The sequence below is a fragment of the Pristis pectinata genome, chromosome 2 (assembly GCF_009764475.1).
Source record: "Pristis pectinata isolate sPriPec2 chromosome 2, sPriPec2.1.pri, whole genome shotgun sequence".
NCBI lineage: Eukaryota > Metazoa > Chordata > Chondrichthyes > Rhinopristiformes > Pristidae > Pristis > Pristis pectinata.
Window position 1 is genome coordinate 12,973,711 of NC_067406.1, and position 17,013 is coordinate 12,990,723.

Genomic DNA, 17,013 nt, shown 5'->3' on the forward strand with positions numbered 1-17,013 from the left:
GTTCAATTCCAGCCACCGTCTGTAAGGAGTTTGTGCGTTCTCCCAGTGTCTGCATGGCTTTCCTCTCAGTGCTCCATTTTCCTCCCACATTCCAAAGATGTACAGGTTAGGAAGTTGTGGACATGCTATGTTGGCCCAGGATGCATGGTGACACTTGAGGGCTGCCCCCAGAACACTCTACACAAAAGATGCATTTCACTGTGTGTTTCAGTGTACATGTGACTAATAAAAAAATCTTAAGGTTGCTGCGCAGGTTGATAGGGGTGTTAAGAAGGCGTATGGTGTGTTGGCTTTCATTAGTCAGGGTATTGAGTTCAAGAGCTGCGAGGTAATGTTGCAACTTTATAGAGCTCTGGTTAGACCACACGGAGGGAAATGGAACAAATGCCACAAGAGAATTAGGCTCAATGAAGAGCAAAAGGGAAAAAAAGTTTTGGTTTTATTATATATGACAGCTAAAACTCCAGCAATCCTACTAAATACAGCAATCCCAATCCCAGTATGTTCAATATTCCCAAACCCTCATTCAACAAACCTGATAGCAGCAAATTCAAAGTTCCCAGTCCTAGCTGATTCAAGACACCAATCCCAGCACATCTTTACTCTATATCCCAACTGGTCAGGCATTCCCAGTTACAATCCATTCAGAATTTCCAATCCCAGCACAACTCCCAATTCCAAATGAGGTAACATTTCCCATCCCAATTCATTCAGTACTCTCAATCTCAGGAAACAGCCAATCCAAACTCATTCAACATTCCCAATCCAACTGATTCAACCCTCTCAATCTGAGTTCTTTCAAAACACCCTAATCCAAATTCATTCAACATTCTTAACACCAGCACATTCAATATCCCCAACCCCCATTCATTCAAAACTTACAATTCCAGGTGTTATGTACCAGGAACAATAGAAACACACCAAGTCATGTATAAGTGTTAGAAACTATTTTATTAATAACTACTTGTGATAATAAGAAAAGCAAAAACATTAGGTGTTAAACATTAACCCCAAATCTAACAAACTCAAAGTGTGTGTGTGGCAAATTCCCAAACCCCAAGTCTAGGAATAGTTCTCAAAGTGCAGTTCAGCAAGTCATAAGGTGAAACGTGAGCAAAGGCTTTTGCAAAACCACCGTTGACTGAAGATAAAATGTAGAGAGAAATTACAAAATCCACATGTTCCGCGATGGAACCCATACGACACCTCAATCTCCGATGATCTCTGTTCCGAAGTTTCTGCCACCCCGAAGGCTTTCGATACGTGGCCGCCCACAGAAATACCTGTTTTCCAATACAGGTTAACGGCAAAGTGGACTCCACTTGATTGCTCCAAAAATCCATACATGGATTGTAGACACAGCTATTGTTCTTCATCTATTGATACAGAGTCTCTCTCCCTCCCTCCCTCCCTCCCTCTCTGAGCAAAACAGCCAGCACATTGCAATAGTCTTGCTGTCTTGATAACACCACACACACTACTACTCTACTGTCCAGGTGCCTTCAAGGGACATTCACCAAATAGCAACCTGGCTCGTAACAGAGGACAATAAAGTCTTCTCAGTTCTGGACTTTTGACAAGGTCAATTCCATCACATCGATCAATCCCAAATCCTTTCTCAATGTGATAAAATTTGGTCAGATTCAATAATGGACACCATTGCACACTATCTGTATAAATGGTGTTTGATCTCAGTGAGAATTATGGTGGGCCAAAGGGCCCGTTTCTGTGCTGTATAATTCTATGAGAATACAACAGGAATTGAGAATGCATGCTGGGTTTCAGAATCAGAATCAGGTTTATTATCACTGACATATGTCATGCAAGTTGTTGTGTTGCAGCATAAAAATCTATGAACTACAAAAATAAATAATAGTGCAAGAAAAAGGAATAATGAGGTAGTGTTCATGGGTTCATGGACCGTTCAGACATCTGATGGCGGAGGGGAAGAAGCTGTTCTTGAATCATTGAGTGTGGGCCTTCAGGGTCCTGTACCTCCCTCCTCGATGGTAGTAACGAGGAGAGGGCATGTCCCGGATGGTGATGGTCCTTAATGTTGGATGCTGTCTTCTTGAGGGACCACCTCTTGAAGATGTCTTCGATGGTGGGGAGGGTTGTGGCCATGATGGAGTTGGCTGAGTCTGCTACCCTCTGCAGCCTCTTGCGATCCTGTGCATTGGAGCCTCCATACCAGGCTGAGATGCAACCAGTCAGAATGTTCTCCACTGTACATCAAAAGAAATTTGTAAAAATCTTTGGTAACATACCAAATCTCCTCAAACTCCTAACGAAGTAGAGCTGCTGGCATGTCTTCTTTGTGATTGCATCAATGGGTTGGGCCCAAGATAGATGCTCTGAGATGTTGATGCCCAGGAACTTGAAGCTGCTCACCCTTTCCACCCTTTCAGTTTTGACCTGAAACGTCGACAATTCCTTCCTCCCCACAGATGCTGCTCGACCCCCTGAGTCCCTCCAGCAGATTGTTTGTTGCTCCAGATTCCAGCATCTGCAGTCTCTTGTACCTCGATGAGAATGCAGACTGGAACAAATAAAAGACTCAGCTGAATCAGAGAAATGGTAATTCTGTTTAAATAGTATTGTAATGTCAGTGCCTCACATATTTGTAACATTGCAGCCACCAGAAGAAACGGTGAAGGAAGTCATTGAGTTTTCAAAGATGACATTGGGAAAAGTTGAGAAGGATCGAGAGGAGGGACTCTGGGCAAATGTAAGTGAAATTATTTGTTTACTAAGCTTTAGTAAATCAATCCTGACATTTAGATGCCTTATAAGATTTAAATGTACCTGTTCACCATTTTTTCAGGTATGGTGGTTGAGTTTGTACAGAGGAAAAATCTGTCCAATACTTTCGGCAGTTTTTATCCATTCAGGTTTAGTTTAGATAATGCAGTGGCATATAATGAGGCAGCTGTACAAAGGGAGGCTGATAAAAATATATTGACAGACGGTTGCTTATGTTTGTCCCTGTAACTGCCATATAATTTGTTATCTTTCTTTCCCAGTGTGCTGCCCTAGTGGAGGGTCAGTTCATCAGAAAGAGAAAAAGATCGGCATACAACAAAATATTTGCCCCTTATCTCCTTTGGATAATACAGGGAACATTTAGGTCCAGAGTCTGTCATAAAGTAAGGTGTGTGACTGGCACGCCAATATAATTATATGGTGTGCAGGAGGTCCCATGGGAACTGTGAGTCCCCACCAATTGATGATTCATTTCACTTATCTTCACAAAAACATTTTCCCATCCTTCCTGATTCACCACTTCAGTGTGACATAATTCCTTCATTTACACAATAATTGGCCAAGCTCACCACACTGGTTGGAGTTTGCATTAGTAAGGATGGTGGAACCGTTGGTGTTGACCTTCCTCACTTCACAAAGCTGTCAGTAACCTTACTGTTTCTGTGGATGTGTAGTTGACTGCAGAAGTCAGTCAGTGATCCAGTGCTCTTCCAGGGAGTATACTGTTTGCAGCCTTCTCCATCAGAATCAAGCTGAAATTTTTTGAGCTGCTGAGAATTGTGAACATTTACAAATTAATCCCACTATAACAAATACTGACACTTGACATCCAAGTGAGTTTTTAATGGTGTGCTAAGCTGTTAGAACATAGACCATAGAACACAGAACAGGATAGAACAGGAACAGTCCCTTCGGCCCATGATATCTGTGCTGACCAATGATGCCAAATTAAACTAAACCCATCGGCCTGCACGTGATCCATATCCCTCTGTTCTCTGCATATTCATGTGCATATCTGAAAATCTCTTGAATACCACTATCGTATCTGTTTCCACTACCAACCCTGGCAGGGCGTTGTGACTGTGAATGAGACATGTGGAGACCAGAACTGTAACAGGTCTTTATTCAGCAGACACACAGAGGAGACATGATGGAAGAATCTCCTGCGAGAATCTCTTGGAAGAATCTCTCTGAACTCAAAGTATATTGAGGTATTATTCTCATTATGCACGAAGGTAATGACAGGTGATTAAATACAGTTTCAGTAGTTACAATTACATAGTTTCCTTCAAATATTTTGGGTGTAGACAAGTGGTTCCATAAAATGTGAGGACATCTCACTCTCCAAACAACAGTATTCCCTTGTGTGTTAATCTAGAATATAGAGGTGGATCTTCAGTCTCTGTTCACTAGGGTTTCCAGAGCTCAGACCCTACTCAAGAGCTACGCTAACCCAAAATTATGTTGCCAGATCTAAGAACACAGTCACAGTAAGTGGATAAGGAGGGATGAGGAATCCTGAGATGAAGTACTACCAAAGGCATCATTAACCACTATCTTTATTCCTCTTTCTTGTTGTCTTCTCTCTGTGCAATTGTGGCTCCTGATTCACACATGATCAGATTGTAAAGCTGTGTCGGGAGTGCTTGAAAAAGCAGGAGCCTGTTCTGGCAGACACAAACCTCTACAAGCTGAAGATACTGAGTCTCGCCTCTGAAGTGCTGTCTTATCTGCAGTATTTTGAAGAAGCAGCCGGGTATGCCAAGCAGATGGTGGAGGGATATCAGTAAGTACCAACAATTGGATATCACAAACTGCACCACCCACATCCAAGGAACATTTGTAGGTCAGAAAATCTCTGCCTGTAATGTGGGGCGGTGTTAATCATTTCTCGTTATTTTGCAGTTTCTTCCTGCATACTGTATTAGCGTGGCTCAGCTGCTTGTTCTCTTGCCCTTGGCTTAGTAGGTTACAAGTTCAAGACCCACTCCAGACCTTTAAATGAGTGGATCTGCAGAGAGCAGCTTGCAACGAGTCGCCGTGCTCCGGCGCCACCTTGCCAAGTTTCTGTAGACTTTGACTATACTTCTCACTGCCTCAGTAAAGCAGCCAGCATAATCAAAGACCCCACCTTGGGCATTCTCTCTTCTCCCCTCTCCCCATTGGGCAGAAGATACAAAAGCCTGAAAGCAAGTACCACTAGGCACAAGGACAGCTTCTATCTCACTGTTATAAGACTATTGAACAGTTCCCTAGTACGATAACATGGACTCTTGACCTCACAATCTACCTCATTATGACCTTGCCCCTTATTGTCTACCTGCACTGCACTTTCTTGGTAGCTGTTACACTTTATCTTCTGTTATTGGTTTTCCTTGCACTACCTCAATGCACTGTGTAATGAATTGATCGGTATGAATGGTATGCAAGACAAGTTTTTCACTGTACCTTGGTACATATGACAATAATAAACCAATTCCAATTAAATACAAAAATCTAGGTTGCTACCTGTGCAGAACTGAGGGAGTTCTGCACTGCTGAAGGAGCAGTTCATCAAATGAGATATTAAACTGAAATCCCAATGTTAGTTCTCTAACAAGGAGAACAGCACCACCACCTGGATGTTGCCCTCCAAGCCACACTGACTTGGAAATATATTGCCGTTCCTTCACCATTGCTGGGTCAATATCCTGGAACTCTCTCCCTAACAGCACTGCGGGCATACCCACACCTCAGGGACTGCAGCGGTTCAAGAAGGCAGCTCACCACCACCAACTAGGGATGGGCAATTGAATGCTGGCTCAGCCTGCGAAGCCCACATCCCCTGAATGAATAAATAAAAATGTCTCTGATAGGGTAAAACTGGGGTGACCATTGGGATAAGCTTTAAACAAGTGTATCTGGTTACTGGAGGAGTTAGAGAGCAAGAACATAGACAAAAGAATGTGGGAGTTGTGGAATGAAGAGCAGGAAGACACACCCGGGAGGTCAGACTGGGCAGGTCATAAAGTCATAGAGCCATACAGCATGGAAACAGGCCCTTCAGCCCAACTCATCCATGCCAACCGCATTGCCCAGCGAGCTAGTCCCTTCTGCCCGAGTTTGGCCCATAGCCCCCTAAACCTCTCCTATCCATGTACTTATCTGGATGGCTTTTAAATGTTGCTAATGTGCCCTCCTCAACCACTATTTCTGGCAGCTCATTCCAAATACGCACCACCCTTTTGTGTGAAGCTGCCCCTGATGTCCCTTTTAAATCTCTTGCCTCTGATCTTAGACCTATGCCCTCTTGTTTTTAGCACTCCCTCCCTAGGAAGAAGACTCTGTGCTTTCACTCTGTCTATGCCCCTCATGATCTTATATACCTCTATCATATGCCCCTCAATCTCCTACGTTCCAGGGAATAAAGTCCTAGTCTATGCAACCTCTCCTTGTAACTCAACTCCCAGAGGAAGAAAAGGGCTAAAAAAAAAGAAACCAATATCACAAATAGATGACTGATGTAGGCAGAGAAAACCTGAGGGTTTATGACATTTAGAGGCTGGGTGTAAATGTCCATCGGGATTAATGTGGCCAAAGGCTGTAAAGAGGTTCTAACAACGCATTCTAATCATTCATAGGAAACTTTACCACCACAACAATGCCCAGTTGGGAATGGCTCTGATGAGGGCTGGAGTGACGCACTGGCACGCTGGGCTCATAGAACCAGGCCATGCCATGATTTGCCAAGCATATGGGATTATCCTGGTGACACACGGCCCAACCCACCCCATCACCAAGGATCTCGAGGTTAGTCTCAAGTGTGCTACTTTAATTGGAGGTCGACAGTCATGGTGCGATGGTTTTGAATCTGGAATGCAGTATCGACAGCTTTCTCTCAGGACATAAAACACACAAGCAGGAGGAGGCCATGTGACTCTTAAAGTCTCGGTAGTTTGTCAGATGGTGCCTTCCTTCTGCTGTCTACATTGGGTTCCCGTGTGTTTTTGTTGCATGGCCTCAGGGTTCTCGGTTTCATCTCACTTTGAACAGTCATGGGCTAGGGATGCCTGGAGTCAGTGGGAATGGTGCACGCTTTCAACAAATATAGAACATAGAACAGTACAGCACAATACAGGCCCTTCAGCCCACAATGTTGTGCCAACCTTTAAACCTCGCCTAAGACTATCTAACCCCTTCCTCCCACATATCCCTCTATTTTAAATTCCTCCATATGCTTATCTAGTAATTACTTGAATTTGACCAATGTACCTGCCTCCACCACTGCCCCAGGCAGCACATTCCATGCCCCAACCACTCTCTGGGTAAAAAACCTTCCTATGATATCTCCCTTGAACTTCCCACCCATTACTTTAAAGCCATGCCCTCTTGTATTGAGCATTGGTGCCCTGGGAAAGAGGTGCTGGCTGTCCACTCTACCTATTCCTATTAATATCTTTTCCTCAGTCCACCTGGTAATCTCTTCCCGCATCCGAGCTTGGAACAGAGTGCTTGTTTCGGGAGATTGGTGTCAGACCTATGAACGATGTGACCTTCCAAGAGGAACAAGTGTAAGCAGGGCCCTAATGCTGGGTATGTTCATCTGGGAGGGGTTACTGACACTGGTTTTGTCATCCTTCCTGTAGACTTGAAAGAGTTTGTGGAGACAGTGCAGACCAGCTTTGGTGTCACCCCAACACTGTTCACAGTCTGTCTCACTGCATTGCTGTACCTCACTTCCAACAAGTTCCTCAAACCAAGCTCACTCCAACATCAGTAGTCGAGCCGCTGTATGTGCCGGTCTCGAGGTTAATGTCCAAGTCATTGTCAACTTGTTCAGTGAAGCACACGAGAAGGTGAAGAGTTGTACTGGTGTACTAAAGGTGATGATGAATTTTATCAGTGAGATTCACTTTTACTGAAAGAAGCTCCTGAGCCATGGCTAATGGTCTATGTTTTCCGGCATCTCTTTCTGGACCTTTATTGTTGGGAGGGCAATGCTGCACAGTGGGGGGGGGTTGGTAGAGAACCTTTGCTTTGTAATATCACACACTTCACTGAACAAGTTGACAATGGCTTAGAGACTGAAGCCAGGCCTCATGCACAGTGCAGCTTGACTACTTATGTTGTAGTGACCTTGGTTTGAGAAATTTGTTGGAGATGATGGACAGAATTGCAGCCAGACAGATTGTAAAATGTGCTGGGGTTACAACACAGGCTTGCTTAATAGCAGTCTTCACTGAGATTGGGTCTGTTATGGACCTGTTGGTTGGATCATGGCTTTCTTATCACCATCATGGTAGTGTAGCGGTTAGCGTAATGCTATTACAGCACCAGCGACCTGGGTTCAATTCCATGTGCTATCTGTGAGGAGTTTGTATGTTCTCCCCGTGTCTGCGTGGGTTTCCTCCGGGTGCTCTGGTTTCCTCCCATGTTCCAAGGATGTACAGGTTAGGAAGTTGTGGGCATGCTATGTTGGCACCAGAAGCATGATGACACTTGTGGGCTGCCCCCAGAACACTATGCAAAAGATGTATTTCACTGTGTGTTTCGATGTACATGTGACTAATAAAGAAATTTTATCTTATATCTTATGCAAAAATAAGATGGAGATAAAGATATCAATGCTGAAGGTTTAGGTGAAGGCATCTACAGTTCTTTGATTTTGAATGCACGTACACTTCTCGCTGCTTTGGTGAAGCAACCAACATAATCAAAGATGTCTCCCACCCCAGACATTCTTTCTTCTTCTCCCTCCCATCAGACAGAAGATACAAAAGCCCGAAAGCACGTACCACCAGGCTCAAGGACAATTTCTATCCCACTGTTATAAAACTATTGAATGGATGCCTTGTATGTTAAGATGGATTCTTGATCTCACAATCTACCTCGTCATGGCCTTACACCTTATTTCTGCCTGCACTTTCTCTGTAACTGTAACACCATATTCTGCATTGTTATTCCCCTGTACTACCCTGATGTACAGATGTGATGAAATGATCTGTATGGATGGCGTGCAAAATATAGCTTTTCACTGCACCTCAGTACATGTGACAATAATAAACTACTTTACCAATATAATTAATTTTGTGGACAAATACCAATGCTCTTAGCTCTGCAAAAGTTCTGGGTTGGAGCCCCAGCAGAACCCCAGTCTCTCGCCTGATGGTGCTTTTGAACCACAACATCAGTAGTCAAGCTGCAGTTACTGTGTTATATTGGGGATTTATCTCTTCAGATTAAATAGATGGACATGATTGTGCTGCTTCTACCAGGCTGTCAGTGTTCCAACATAAATAACACTGCTGATCTGTATTGTGTCTGCTTCACAGACCATGCGATGCCAGACTGAAATGGAACTGCGAATGTTCAAGGAGAACGAATTTCTTTACTATCAGATGAGAGAGGCAGCACTGAAAAATCAGAAAATGCAAGTCATGGCAGAACCAACTGGAGAGTACATCAAGGAGCTTTTCCACAGAAGAAAATAAGATCCTGCTGTTTAATCCTTTCCTGCAGGCATTTGGAATTTATTAACGTAATTGAACTTGTGGCAAAACATACAAAGCACTGGAGGAACGCAGGGTGTCCGGCCGTATCTATGGAGGGAAATGGACGGTTGATATTTTGGGTCGAGACCCTTCATGTGGACTTGATGAATGTCCAGATGAAGGGTCTTGACCTGAAATGTCAACTGTCCATTTCCCTCCATTGATGCTGCCTGACCCGTTGAGTTCCTCCAGTGCTTTGCATGTTGCTCCAGATTCCAGCGTCTGTAGTCTCTTCTCTCTCCAACTTGTGGCAAAGGTGGGTTTGGTGCAGGGGCAGAATGGGGAGAAGAAAAGACGGGGAGAGTAACCACAGACTCAACTGAAGAGCATCAATTTTTTCAAAATCTGCTAATTTTTTTTAAAAAAGGTCCTGTGGTAGAATTTCATTCTCCATTGTGTGCAGTAAATTGCACTGTAGTAATCTAGGCACTTTGCATAGTTTAATCCAACAGAAAATGCTGGAGAAACTCAGGTCAGGCAGCATCTGTGGAAAGAGAAACTACCAAAGTTTCAGGTCTGCGCCCTTCCGTCAGAATGGAATCATTGGCTATTTCTCTTTCCACAGATGATGCCTGGCCTACTGAGTCTTTCCTCTTTCTGTTTCAGATTTCCAGAATCTGCAGGGTTTTTTTTAAATTGAACACAACTTCAAAGTTCCACTCACTTTACTGCATTCAAATTTCAAACAATGAATTCAACATGCACAGATAATGCATTAATGTATGCAACAGAGGACAAATTTCTTCTACTCTACTTTAACTGATAATTTAGAAGATATGACTTGCAATTTTCCCTCACATGACATTTTGTATTTCCTCATAACTTATATGATCTTGGTCACAAACCTGTGATCAAGTTTTTTTTGTAAAAGCCTTTCAAGCGGCAACATTATACATACTACCAATGTGTTGGGAATGAACCAATCCATCCATAGTTTATGTCGCTCTGGCTGGACTGCCAATTTAGTGCTGTAGACTTCAATGAAGAGCAAAGCAGGAGCATCCAGGCAAATATTCACAGCACTCACTCCAAGGGTCAAGCATCACTTTTTGCCTTGGTCTAAGTGAATTTAGTGTAAACTTAGTGAGCACGAGGCATAGAAAGCTACAGATTAGGTACAGGAAAATGAGATTAATATAGATAGGTAATTGATGGTCAACATGGACATGGTAGGCCAAAGGGCCCACATCTATCCTATGACTCTCGATAGTCTAATGCCAAAATTAGTCATAACCAGTAGCAAAAAGGCCCCTCTTTGCCAATTATATAGTACTAGACCCATTTCTCCTTCAACCCATCTCCACTAGGCAGCACAGTAGTGTAGCAGTTAGTGTAATGCTATTACAGCACTAGTGACCCAGTTTAAGTCCCACCACTGTCTGTAAGGAGTTTGTACATTCTGTGGGTTTCCTCCCACATTCCAAAGAGGTATGGGTTAGGAGCTGTGGGTATGCTATGTTGGCACCAGAAGCATGGCAACACTTGCAGGCTGCCCCCAGCACATTTTCAGTAATGCAAAAAGACAAATTTCACTGTTTTGATATACACGTGACTAATAAATAAATGTATGTAAGACTCTTAGATATCCACATGGATGGTAGAGAAATGGGAGGGAAGGGTAAGATATAACAGGATAAAATGTCAGCACGATATTGTGGACAGAAGGACTTGTACTGTGCTGTAGTGTTCTATGTTCTACTTTAAATTTAAAGCTGTCAGTTAACACCACAGCTTTGGCATATGGGAGGAAACTCATGTAGACAGGAAGAACATGCAGAATCCACATAGGCAGCACCAGAGGTCAGGATTTCACTTGGTTATCTGGAGCCACAAGGCAGCAGCACGAACTACCATGGCACTTGCATTAAGGCGACTTATCCTCAAACAGTTTTGAAGGCAAACATCAAAACAAAAGCTCTTATCTTTCCCCCACTCCACACTCATTTTGTGAATGAAATAATAAGCACAAGTAGTTGTTCAGGTTGGTTTTCTAAATTCTTTATTCTTATTAGAACTTAATGATGTAGTTTAAACAAAGTTCTTGTTTCTTGATGCTGTAGACTCCTCACTTAATGTCAATGAGCAGACTCAAATTTAAAGCTACCAGTGTAACCTGGTGCTTGCACCTTTAGCAAAATGTGTGATCTTGCAATTATTTCCTATATTCCATAACCTTGAATAAAAAATCTGTTTGGGAGACTCTCCTACTTTGTCTATTTGCAGTTGACAGCTGTATCAATGAGATCAGAGGTAGTGCATCCTGCTTCTTGTATTTAGAATGTCCAGGCTAACTTTGGTCATTTCCTTCAGATCTCATTCACCCAACTACTTTCGTTGGTAGAGGTTTTAATGCTGGATCCTTTAATTACCTCTAATCTTAATCAGCTCACCCCAATGATCACAACTCATCCTTTCCTTCCTCTCAGTCTGCATTTCATTTGGGCATACAGCTACCTCCTGAATGTCTGAGCTTTTACTCTCAGCTCAGTGGACATTGAACTTTCAAAATGCTTTTGATAAAGTATGAGGGATTTAATTTAAGCCAAAGTTACGGTTAACTAGTAGGACAGACAAGCAAGCAATTAAGAGGTTCAAAGCAGCACTTAAATTTTCAGAATTCTCTACCCAAGAGGAATGAGGCTCAGTAACTGGAGTACATTCCAGAGAGATCAATAGTTTTAGACATTAAAGGAATCAAGCTTAAGTGGCCCTAACGTGAACGATCAGCCATAAGCTTGTTGAAGGGCAGAACAGGCTCAAATAGCTAACTAGCCTTCTGCTTTTACATTCTCAGCAGGAACAATGACAGAATAACTTCACTTGCCTGGATGAAAACAGGTCCAAGAGCACAATATACTCACCTGGGACAAGGCAGGCCGCCCAAGTGACATCCTGAACATTCATTGCTCCTGTCACTTGTGCATTGCAGTAGCAGTGCAGTAAAGTTACCCAAGTGACCCAGAAGACTAGCCCAACAAGTTGGAGCCCAGGTCCAAATTCCATCATGACTGCTGTGAAATTTAAATTCAGTTAATGTGGAAATTTAAAAGAATGCCTTGTTTTAGTCATGATCTGGAAACTACTGGACTGTAGTAAAAGCTCATCTAGTTCAGTAATGGGCTTGCTTGCTGTGCCCTACATGCAACTCACTGCAATGTGGTTAATATTTGCATCCTCCAAAATAGCCTCAATACACAGCAATAATGTGGATGGGGAAATAAAGGCTGGCCTTGTCAGTAATGCTCACATTCTTCTCCACCCAAACCACCACAAAGGATTAAAACAATTGCAGTTATTCACCTAGGCAACTGACATCTTTCCAATAGACAATCACTACATTCCAGTGATAAAAGATCAAGGTTATAACTAGTTGCTCATTCAATGCCCTGTTTAGTTCCAAGTCTGGGACCTCCACCTAACAACACAGGGAGCCCTACCCAAAGAGGTGATTACCTGCTGCCTTAACCTTAAGGATGGCTGCAAGAAATAGGCTTCAGTCATAGCACTGACAGCCTGTAGATGTGAATAGATACAGGGGAGAACTTGTAGAGGACAAACCTTGGATGAAGTTTGAAGATGGTACACCAAGTCAGGTTCACATTTCTTCAAGATAAAAGGCTCTGATCAAAGTAGAAATCTGGAGACATTTGAACAAGCAGCAGCTTTGGCTTCATTTGTTCGTGCAGATGGGATAGGATTTCAAGATTGAAAAGGCCAAGGTATGGCCGACACTAAGAGGTGGTTTGATACTTTAAAGATCAAGGGGAAACAATTCTCAATGAATTTATGGAATTCTCTACCCCAAGGAATTGGGGGCTCAGTCAGAATTCAATAAAAAAAAGTCTCTGGATATTAAAAGACAGATGGAAGTTTGTAGCTGATCAGACATGCATTTGAATGGCAGAGCAGACTCAGGGCTAAATGGCCTACTGTGTTCATAGATATTGAACTAGCAACTTCAACAATGAGTCATGCTTGGGGAATATAAAATCACTAGAAACTTCACTAACAATGTTCACTGAATATTGTGTGGAGCCAAGAAAAAGGCCTTCAATGCATTAATCTACAAAATCACATCCAGGCAATATTCATTGCATAGATTTATTTTGCTTCAAGAACAATTATAATGAACTACATTGCTCTTCATCAGGATCTTCAGTTTTTTTGCTTATCCGCTTGTAAACAATGTCTCCCAAAGTTATTGTCTGAAATGAAAATTAAGTTCATCAGGACCTGGTACAGAAAGGGCTAGAGAACTCTCATTTCAACACTAGAATCCAACAAATATGGCCTTGCCAATGATGCCAAAAGTCATTGCCTTGACATTTACCACCCACTTAAGGCATAGATATCCATCTACACATCAGTTTTAGCATAAAATTTGACGCACATCATCTGTGTGGGATTATTGCAGAGGGTCATTGATCCTCAATATATTGAGGCTGACATTTCTATTGGGAACAGTGGTCAGCTTACCTTTGACTTCCAGGTCTGTACATGGAGATGTCCAGCTCAACTTTGAGCTCTACATCAACTGGCTGTGCCCCTGATCTCTGCTGGATTAACCAGAGTCCTGCAGCATAAACTTGTACTGAGCCAAGGGGGCAGGTCATCGAGAATCTAGCCTGTTTGTACACCAGCCAAGACCAGTGAAAAGAGTATTTGAATGGATTGTCATTTGAGAATATCACTGATCAGACTAGTGATCTCTTAATTCTTCATTTTATACTTTTAACTTCGAGGTGACAAATTGTAGAGCAAAAAATCTGCAGTATCTGGATATCCAAGATGGAATGCTGGGGGATTACTCAGCAGGTCAGGCAACATCTGTAGATGCTAAGTGCCATTGTTTCAGGCCAGAGCACTTTCAGAATTCTGAACAGATTTCCTCACCTGAAATGTTAAGTTTCTCTCCAAAGATAGTGCTTGATCTGTGGAGTATCCACAGCATTTTCTGATAATAACTTTTGTAATTTTAGTCTATTTGATCTGGTAATCAGAGATATTTAAAATATTCAAAGGCTTTTGACAGTAGGAAACCAGTGTTTGCTGGGGATTTCTAGCCCAAGGTCTAGTTGCTACTTAAAGTCTACTCCTGGGAGGACTGATCAGCTGGCCTTCTCTACACCAATCAGATGGGCAGATTTTGCTGCTAGGGTTGGGCAAAAGGACAGCTTCAGCCCATTTCACATGCATCTTCATTGATGATTCACTACCGGTCCAATTCATTCAACTCACATTTCACTTCTTACAGTGCAGCAGTGAAAGTTCTGTAGATGGGACACTCACATTAATCAGCAGATCCCCATTGAACTCTGCAACTGAAGTAATGTCTTTTGTGTTAATGACCAGCTTATTTTCTCCTTCCAGGTTTATTGTGGCCTGTGCAAACAAGGAAAATCCATGGAAGTCAAACATTAAAAATGAGACCTCAAATCCAAGCATTCAAGTTTTACAAAACTAAAGTCAAGTTTGCAAGCATCAGACAGGAGGCTGTATTTCAAATGTTGACCACACTTAATTGTAAAGATATTACCAAAGCTCTAATTACTGCTGAAAAAAAGTGTTACCTTGACCTTCTCTCCTGTTGGAGTTTCTACATAGGTCTCACGTCCAAGGGTGAAGTTATTAACAAGCATCTGATTGCCAGTTTGCACAGCCACTATGAAGTCTTTTCCATTTTGAACAATTTTAGTAACACTCTTTAGTTCTTTTATCTTCTCAATCATATCATCTGGGATTCCTGGAAGAGGAACCATAACATTGCTACAGTCTCAATGCTTAGTTACATTAACAGATAAAAAAGAATGGAGTTAGGATGCATCTTAGAGGAAGAGCTGACTACAATTTAAGTTAAGGCAACACTAAAAACAAATAATTACTAAAATGCACGAGGATTTGGAGAATACAGTGTACAGACTTTTATTCTATAGAGAGATGAAGAGCAACCATGAAGGTTTGGGGACAATGAAGGAGTTGTCAATAGATCCACAGTTTGCTCTGGTGGTGGAAGAATAGCCAGGATTTTTGGGTGGGGGGGAGGGGGGGGATAGTTAGTGAAAAATCTGGACCTCTAATGCTAACAGCTGAATGCTTGAGTGGTGGGGCATCCAATTATGAACTTGCAAGGTTATTTATTCATTTCTCAGGATGCAGGCACCACTGCCCCTGGGGAGGCAGTGGCAAGCCAGCTCCTTGAACCACTGCATTCCTTCATGAAGGTAATTCCCACAGTACCCTTGGAAAGGGAGTTATAGCCCATCAGGTAATCTACATCCAGGAAGAGAGCAGCATGCTGGGTAGGGATTCATGCTGGGTACTGGATCAAGTAGTTCTTTCTCCAAGACAGTGTTGGAGATCATAGCAATAGGCAGAGTTTTCTTTTTTAAAAACATTAGAGGAGTAACAGAGCTCAGGGGTTTGGGGGAAGTGGGAAGAAATGATACCAAGTGCTCATAAAAAAAATCAACAGTCAGAATTGGTAATATGATACATGGAAAAAAGGCTTCTGAGAGCTTGACCCAAGGGTAAAGTGTTCAATGCAATAAGAACAAGGAAATGGGATCAATTAGTCATCTTGATTTAAGAGTATAGGGACAATGATCAAATGCAAATAACTACAGAATGCTCCATACAAAAGAATGGTGAACTTAAAATTCACAAGGGTTTTTTTTTGGGGGGGGCACGCAGAAAGAGTGGGGGTTGACAAGAACAATAGGGGACAACAGTATCAGACTAAATGCCTCTGGTTCTTACAGAATTCTCTTCCAAAAACAAGAAGACTCAAATATTGGCAATGCATTTATCATTACACAATGGAAGTATACTGCCAATGTGTTCACAAGTGAAAGTAAAAAATTTTATCCACATTCAGCAGAAAAAAAAGGAAAGATGTTGCTTATTAGATGCAGTGTTTAGACTTTCTACAGAAGGTCTCTAGTGTAGAGCTTACCCAGAGCATTCATAAATGGCTTCATGTTTTCCTGGCTCTGAAGTTCATACTGCCCACTGAAATCCATTGTAGATGCTCAGTGTTCACAAGTGGATGCACCAATTCCTTTATCTTGGAAAGAGTGATATAACAAGATCTTAGAATGAGTAACTTCATTTGAAGCTATGTACATCAAGTGTTTGGTGTACAGCTGAGTCACTCCAAGCCTATTGATGGGTACAGAATGATAGCTGTCCAAAATCACCTACTCCATTTAACTGACTTCACCCTTAAGTGCATTTAGGTTGGATACTGACTGCTTCTCCCCCCAGAAAATAGACATACCTTCACAGCTGCACTAAGAGATATGACCAAGTTTAATTATCTCTAGCAAGATCATCAAGCTGCACTAGAACTTTGGCAAATGCAGCATCCTGATCAAAAATATTATACCAGATAACTTGAAGATTTGGACATCTTCAAACTAGAGCTGAAACTATCCACCCAGTAAGCGAAAGTAATCAATATTAAATAGTTTATTCCAGAAGTTTATGGATAAAATGGTTACATTTGGCATATTGATTATGCTTCTGGATTTGCAATTCAGACTCCAAGCTAGTTCAGAGACTAGCTCAGAATATCAGTACAGTAGGTTAGTAACTTGCATTGAAGTGATTTAATGACATTAGTATAAATAATGGCACTTATGGAACAGATGGATCACATGTTTATATACACTATAGGAGGGCCTTTGGCCCATGAAGTCTATGGTAGCTTTCAGAGCAGCCC

The 17,013-nt window shown here is 42.2% G+C and overlaps 2 protein-coding genes across 3 annotated transcripts in view; one reads left to right on the top strand and one right to left on the bottom strand.

The window, feature by feature from the left end:
• smyd1b (SET and MYND domain containing 1b) overlaps nt 1–9,233 on the top strand; it is an 87,920-nt gene extending 78,687 nt beyond the window's left edge. For both annotated transcript variants that reach the window (XM_052042424.1, XM_052042432.1), the window contains 4 exons: nt 2,636–2,728; nt 4,386–4,549; nt 6,384–6,552; nt 9,075–9,233. In XM_052042424.1, the coding sequence (XP_051898384.1) occupies nt 2,636–2,728; nt 4,386–4,549; nt 6,384–6,552; nt 9,075–9,233 (585 nt within the window). The remainder of the gene's footprint in view (nt 1–2,635; nt 2,729–4,385; nt 4,550–6,383; nt 6,553–9,074) is intronic.
• Nucleotides 9,234–13,392: 4,159 nt separating this feature from the next.
• On the bottom strand, nt 13,393–16,357 carry LOC127585221 (fatty acid-binding protein 1, liver-like). Its single transcript, XM_052042498.1, has 4 exons — nt 16,246–16,357; nt 14,864–15,036; nt 14,583–14,675; nt 13,393–13,498 (listed from the first exon to the last, which is right to left on the bottom strand). The coding sequence occupies exons 1-4, from the start codon at nt 16,310–16,312 to the stop codon at nt 13,415–13,417; spliced, it is 417 nt and encodes a 138-aa protein (XP_051898458.1). The 5' UTR covers nt 16,313–16,357; the 3' UTR covers nt 13,393–13,414.
• Between the last annotated feature and the right edge of the window lie 656 nt (nt 16,358–17,013).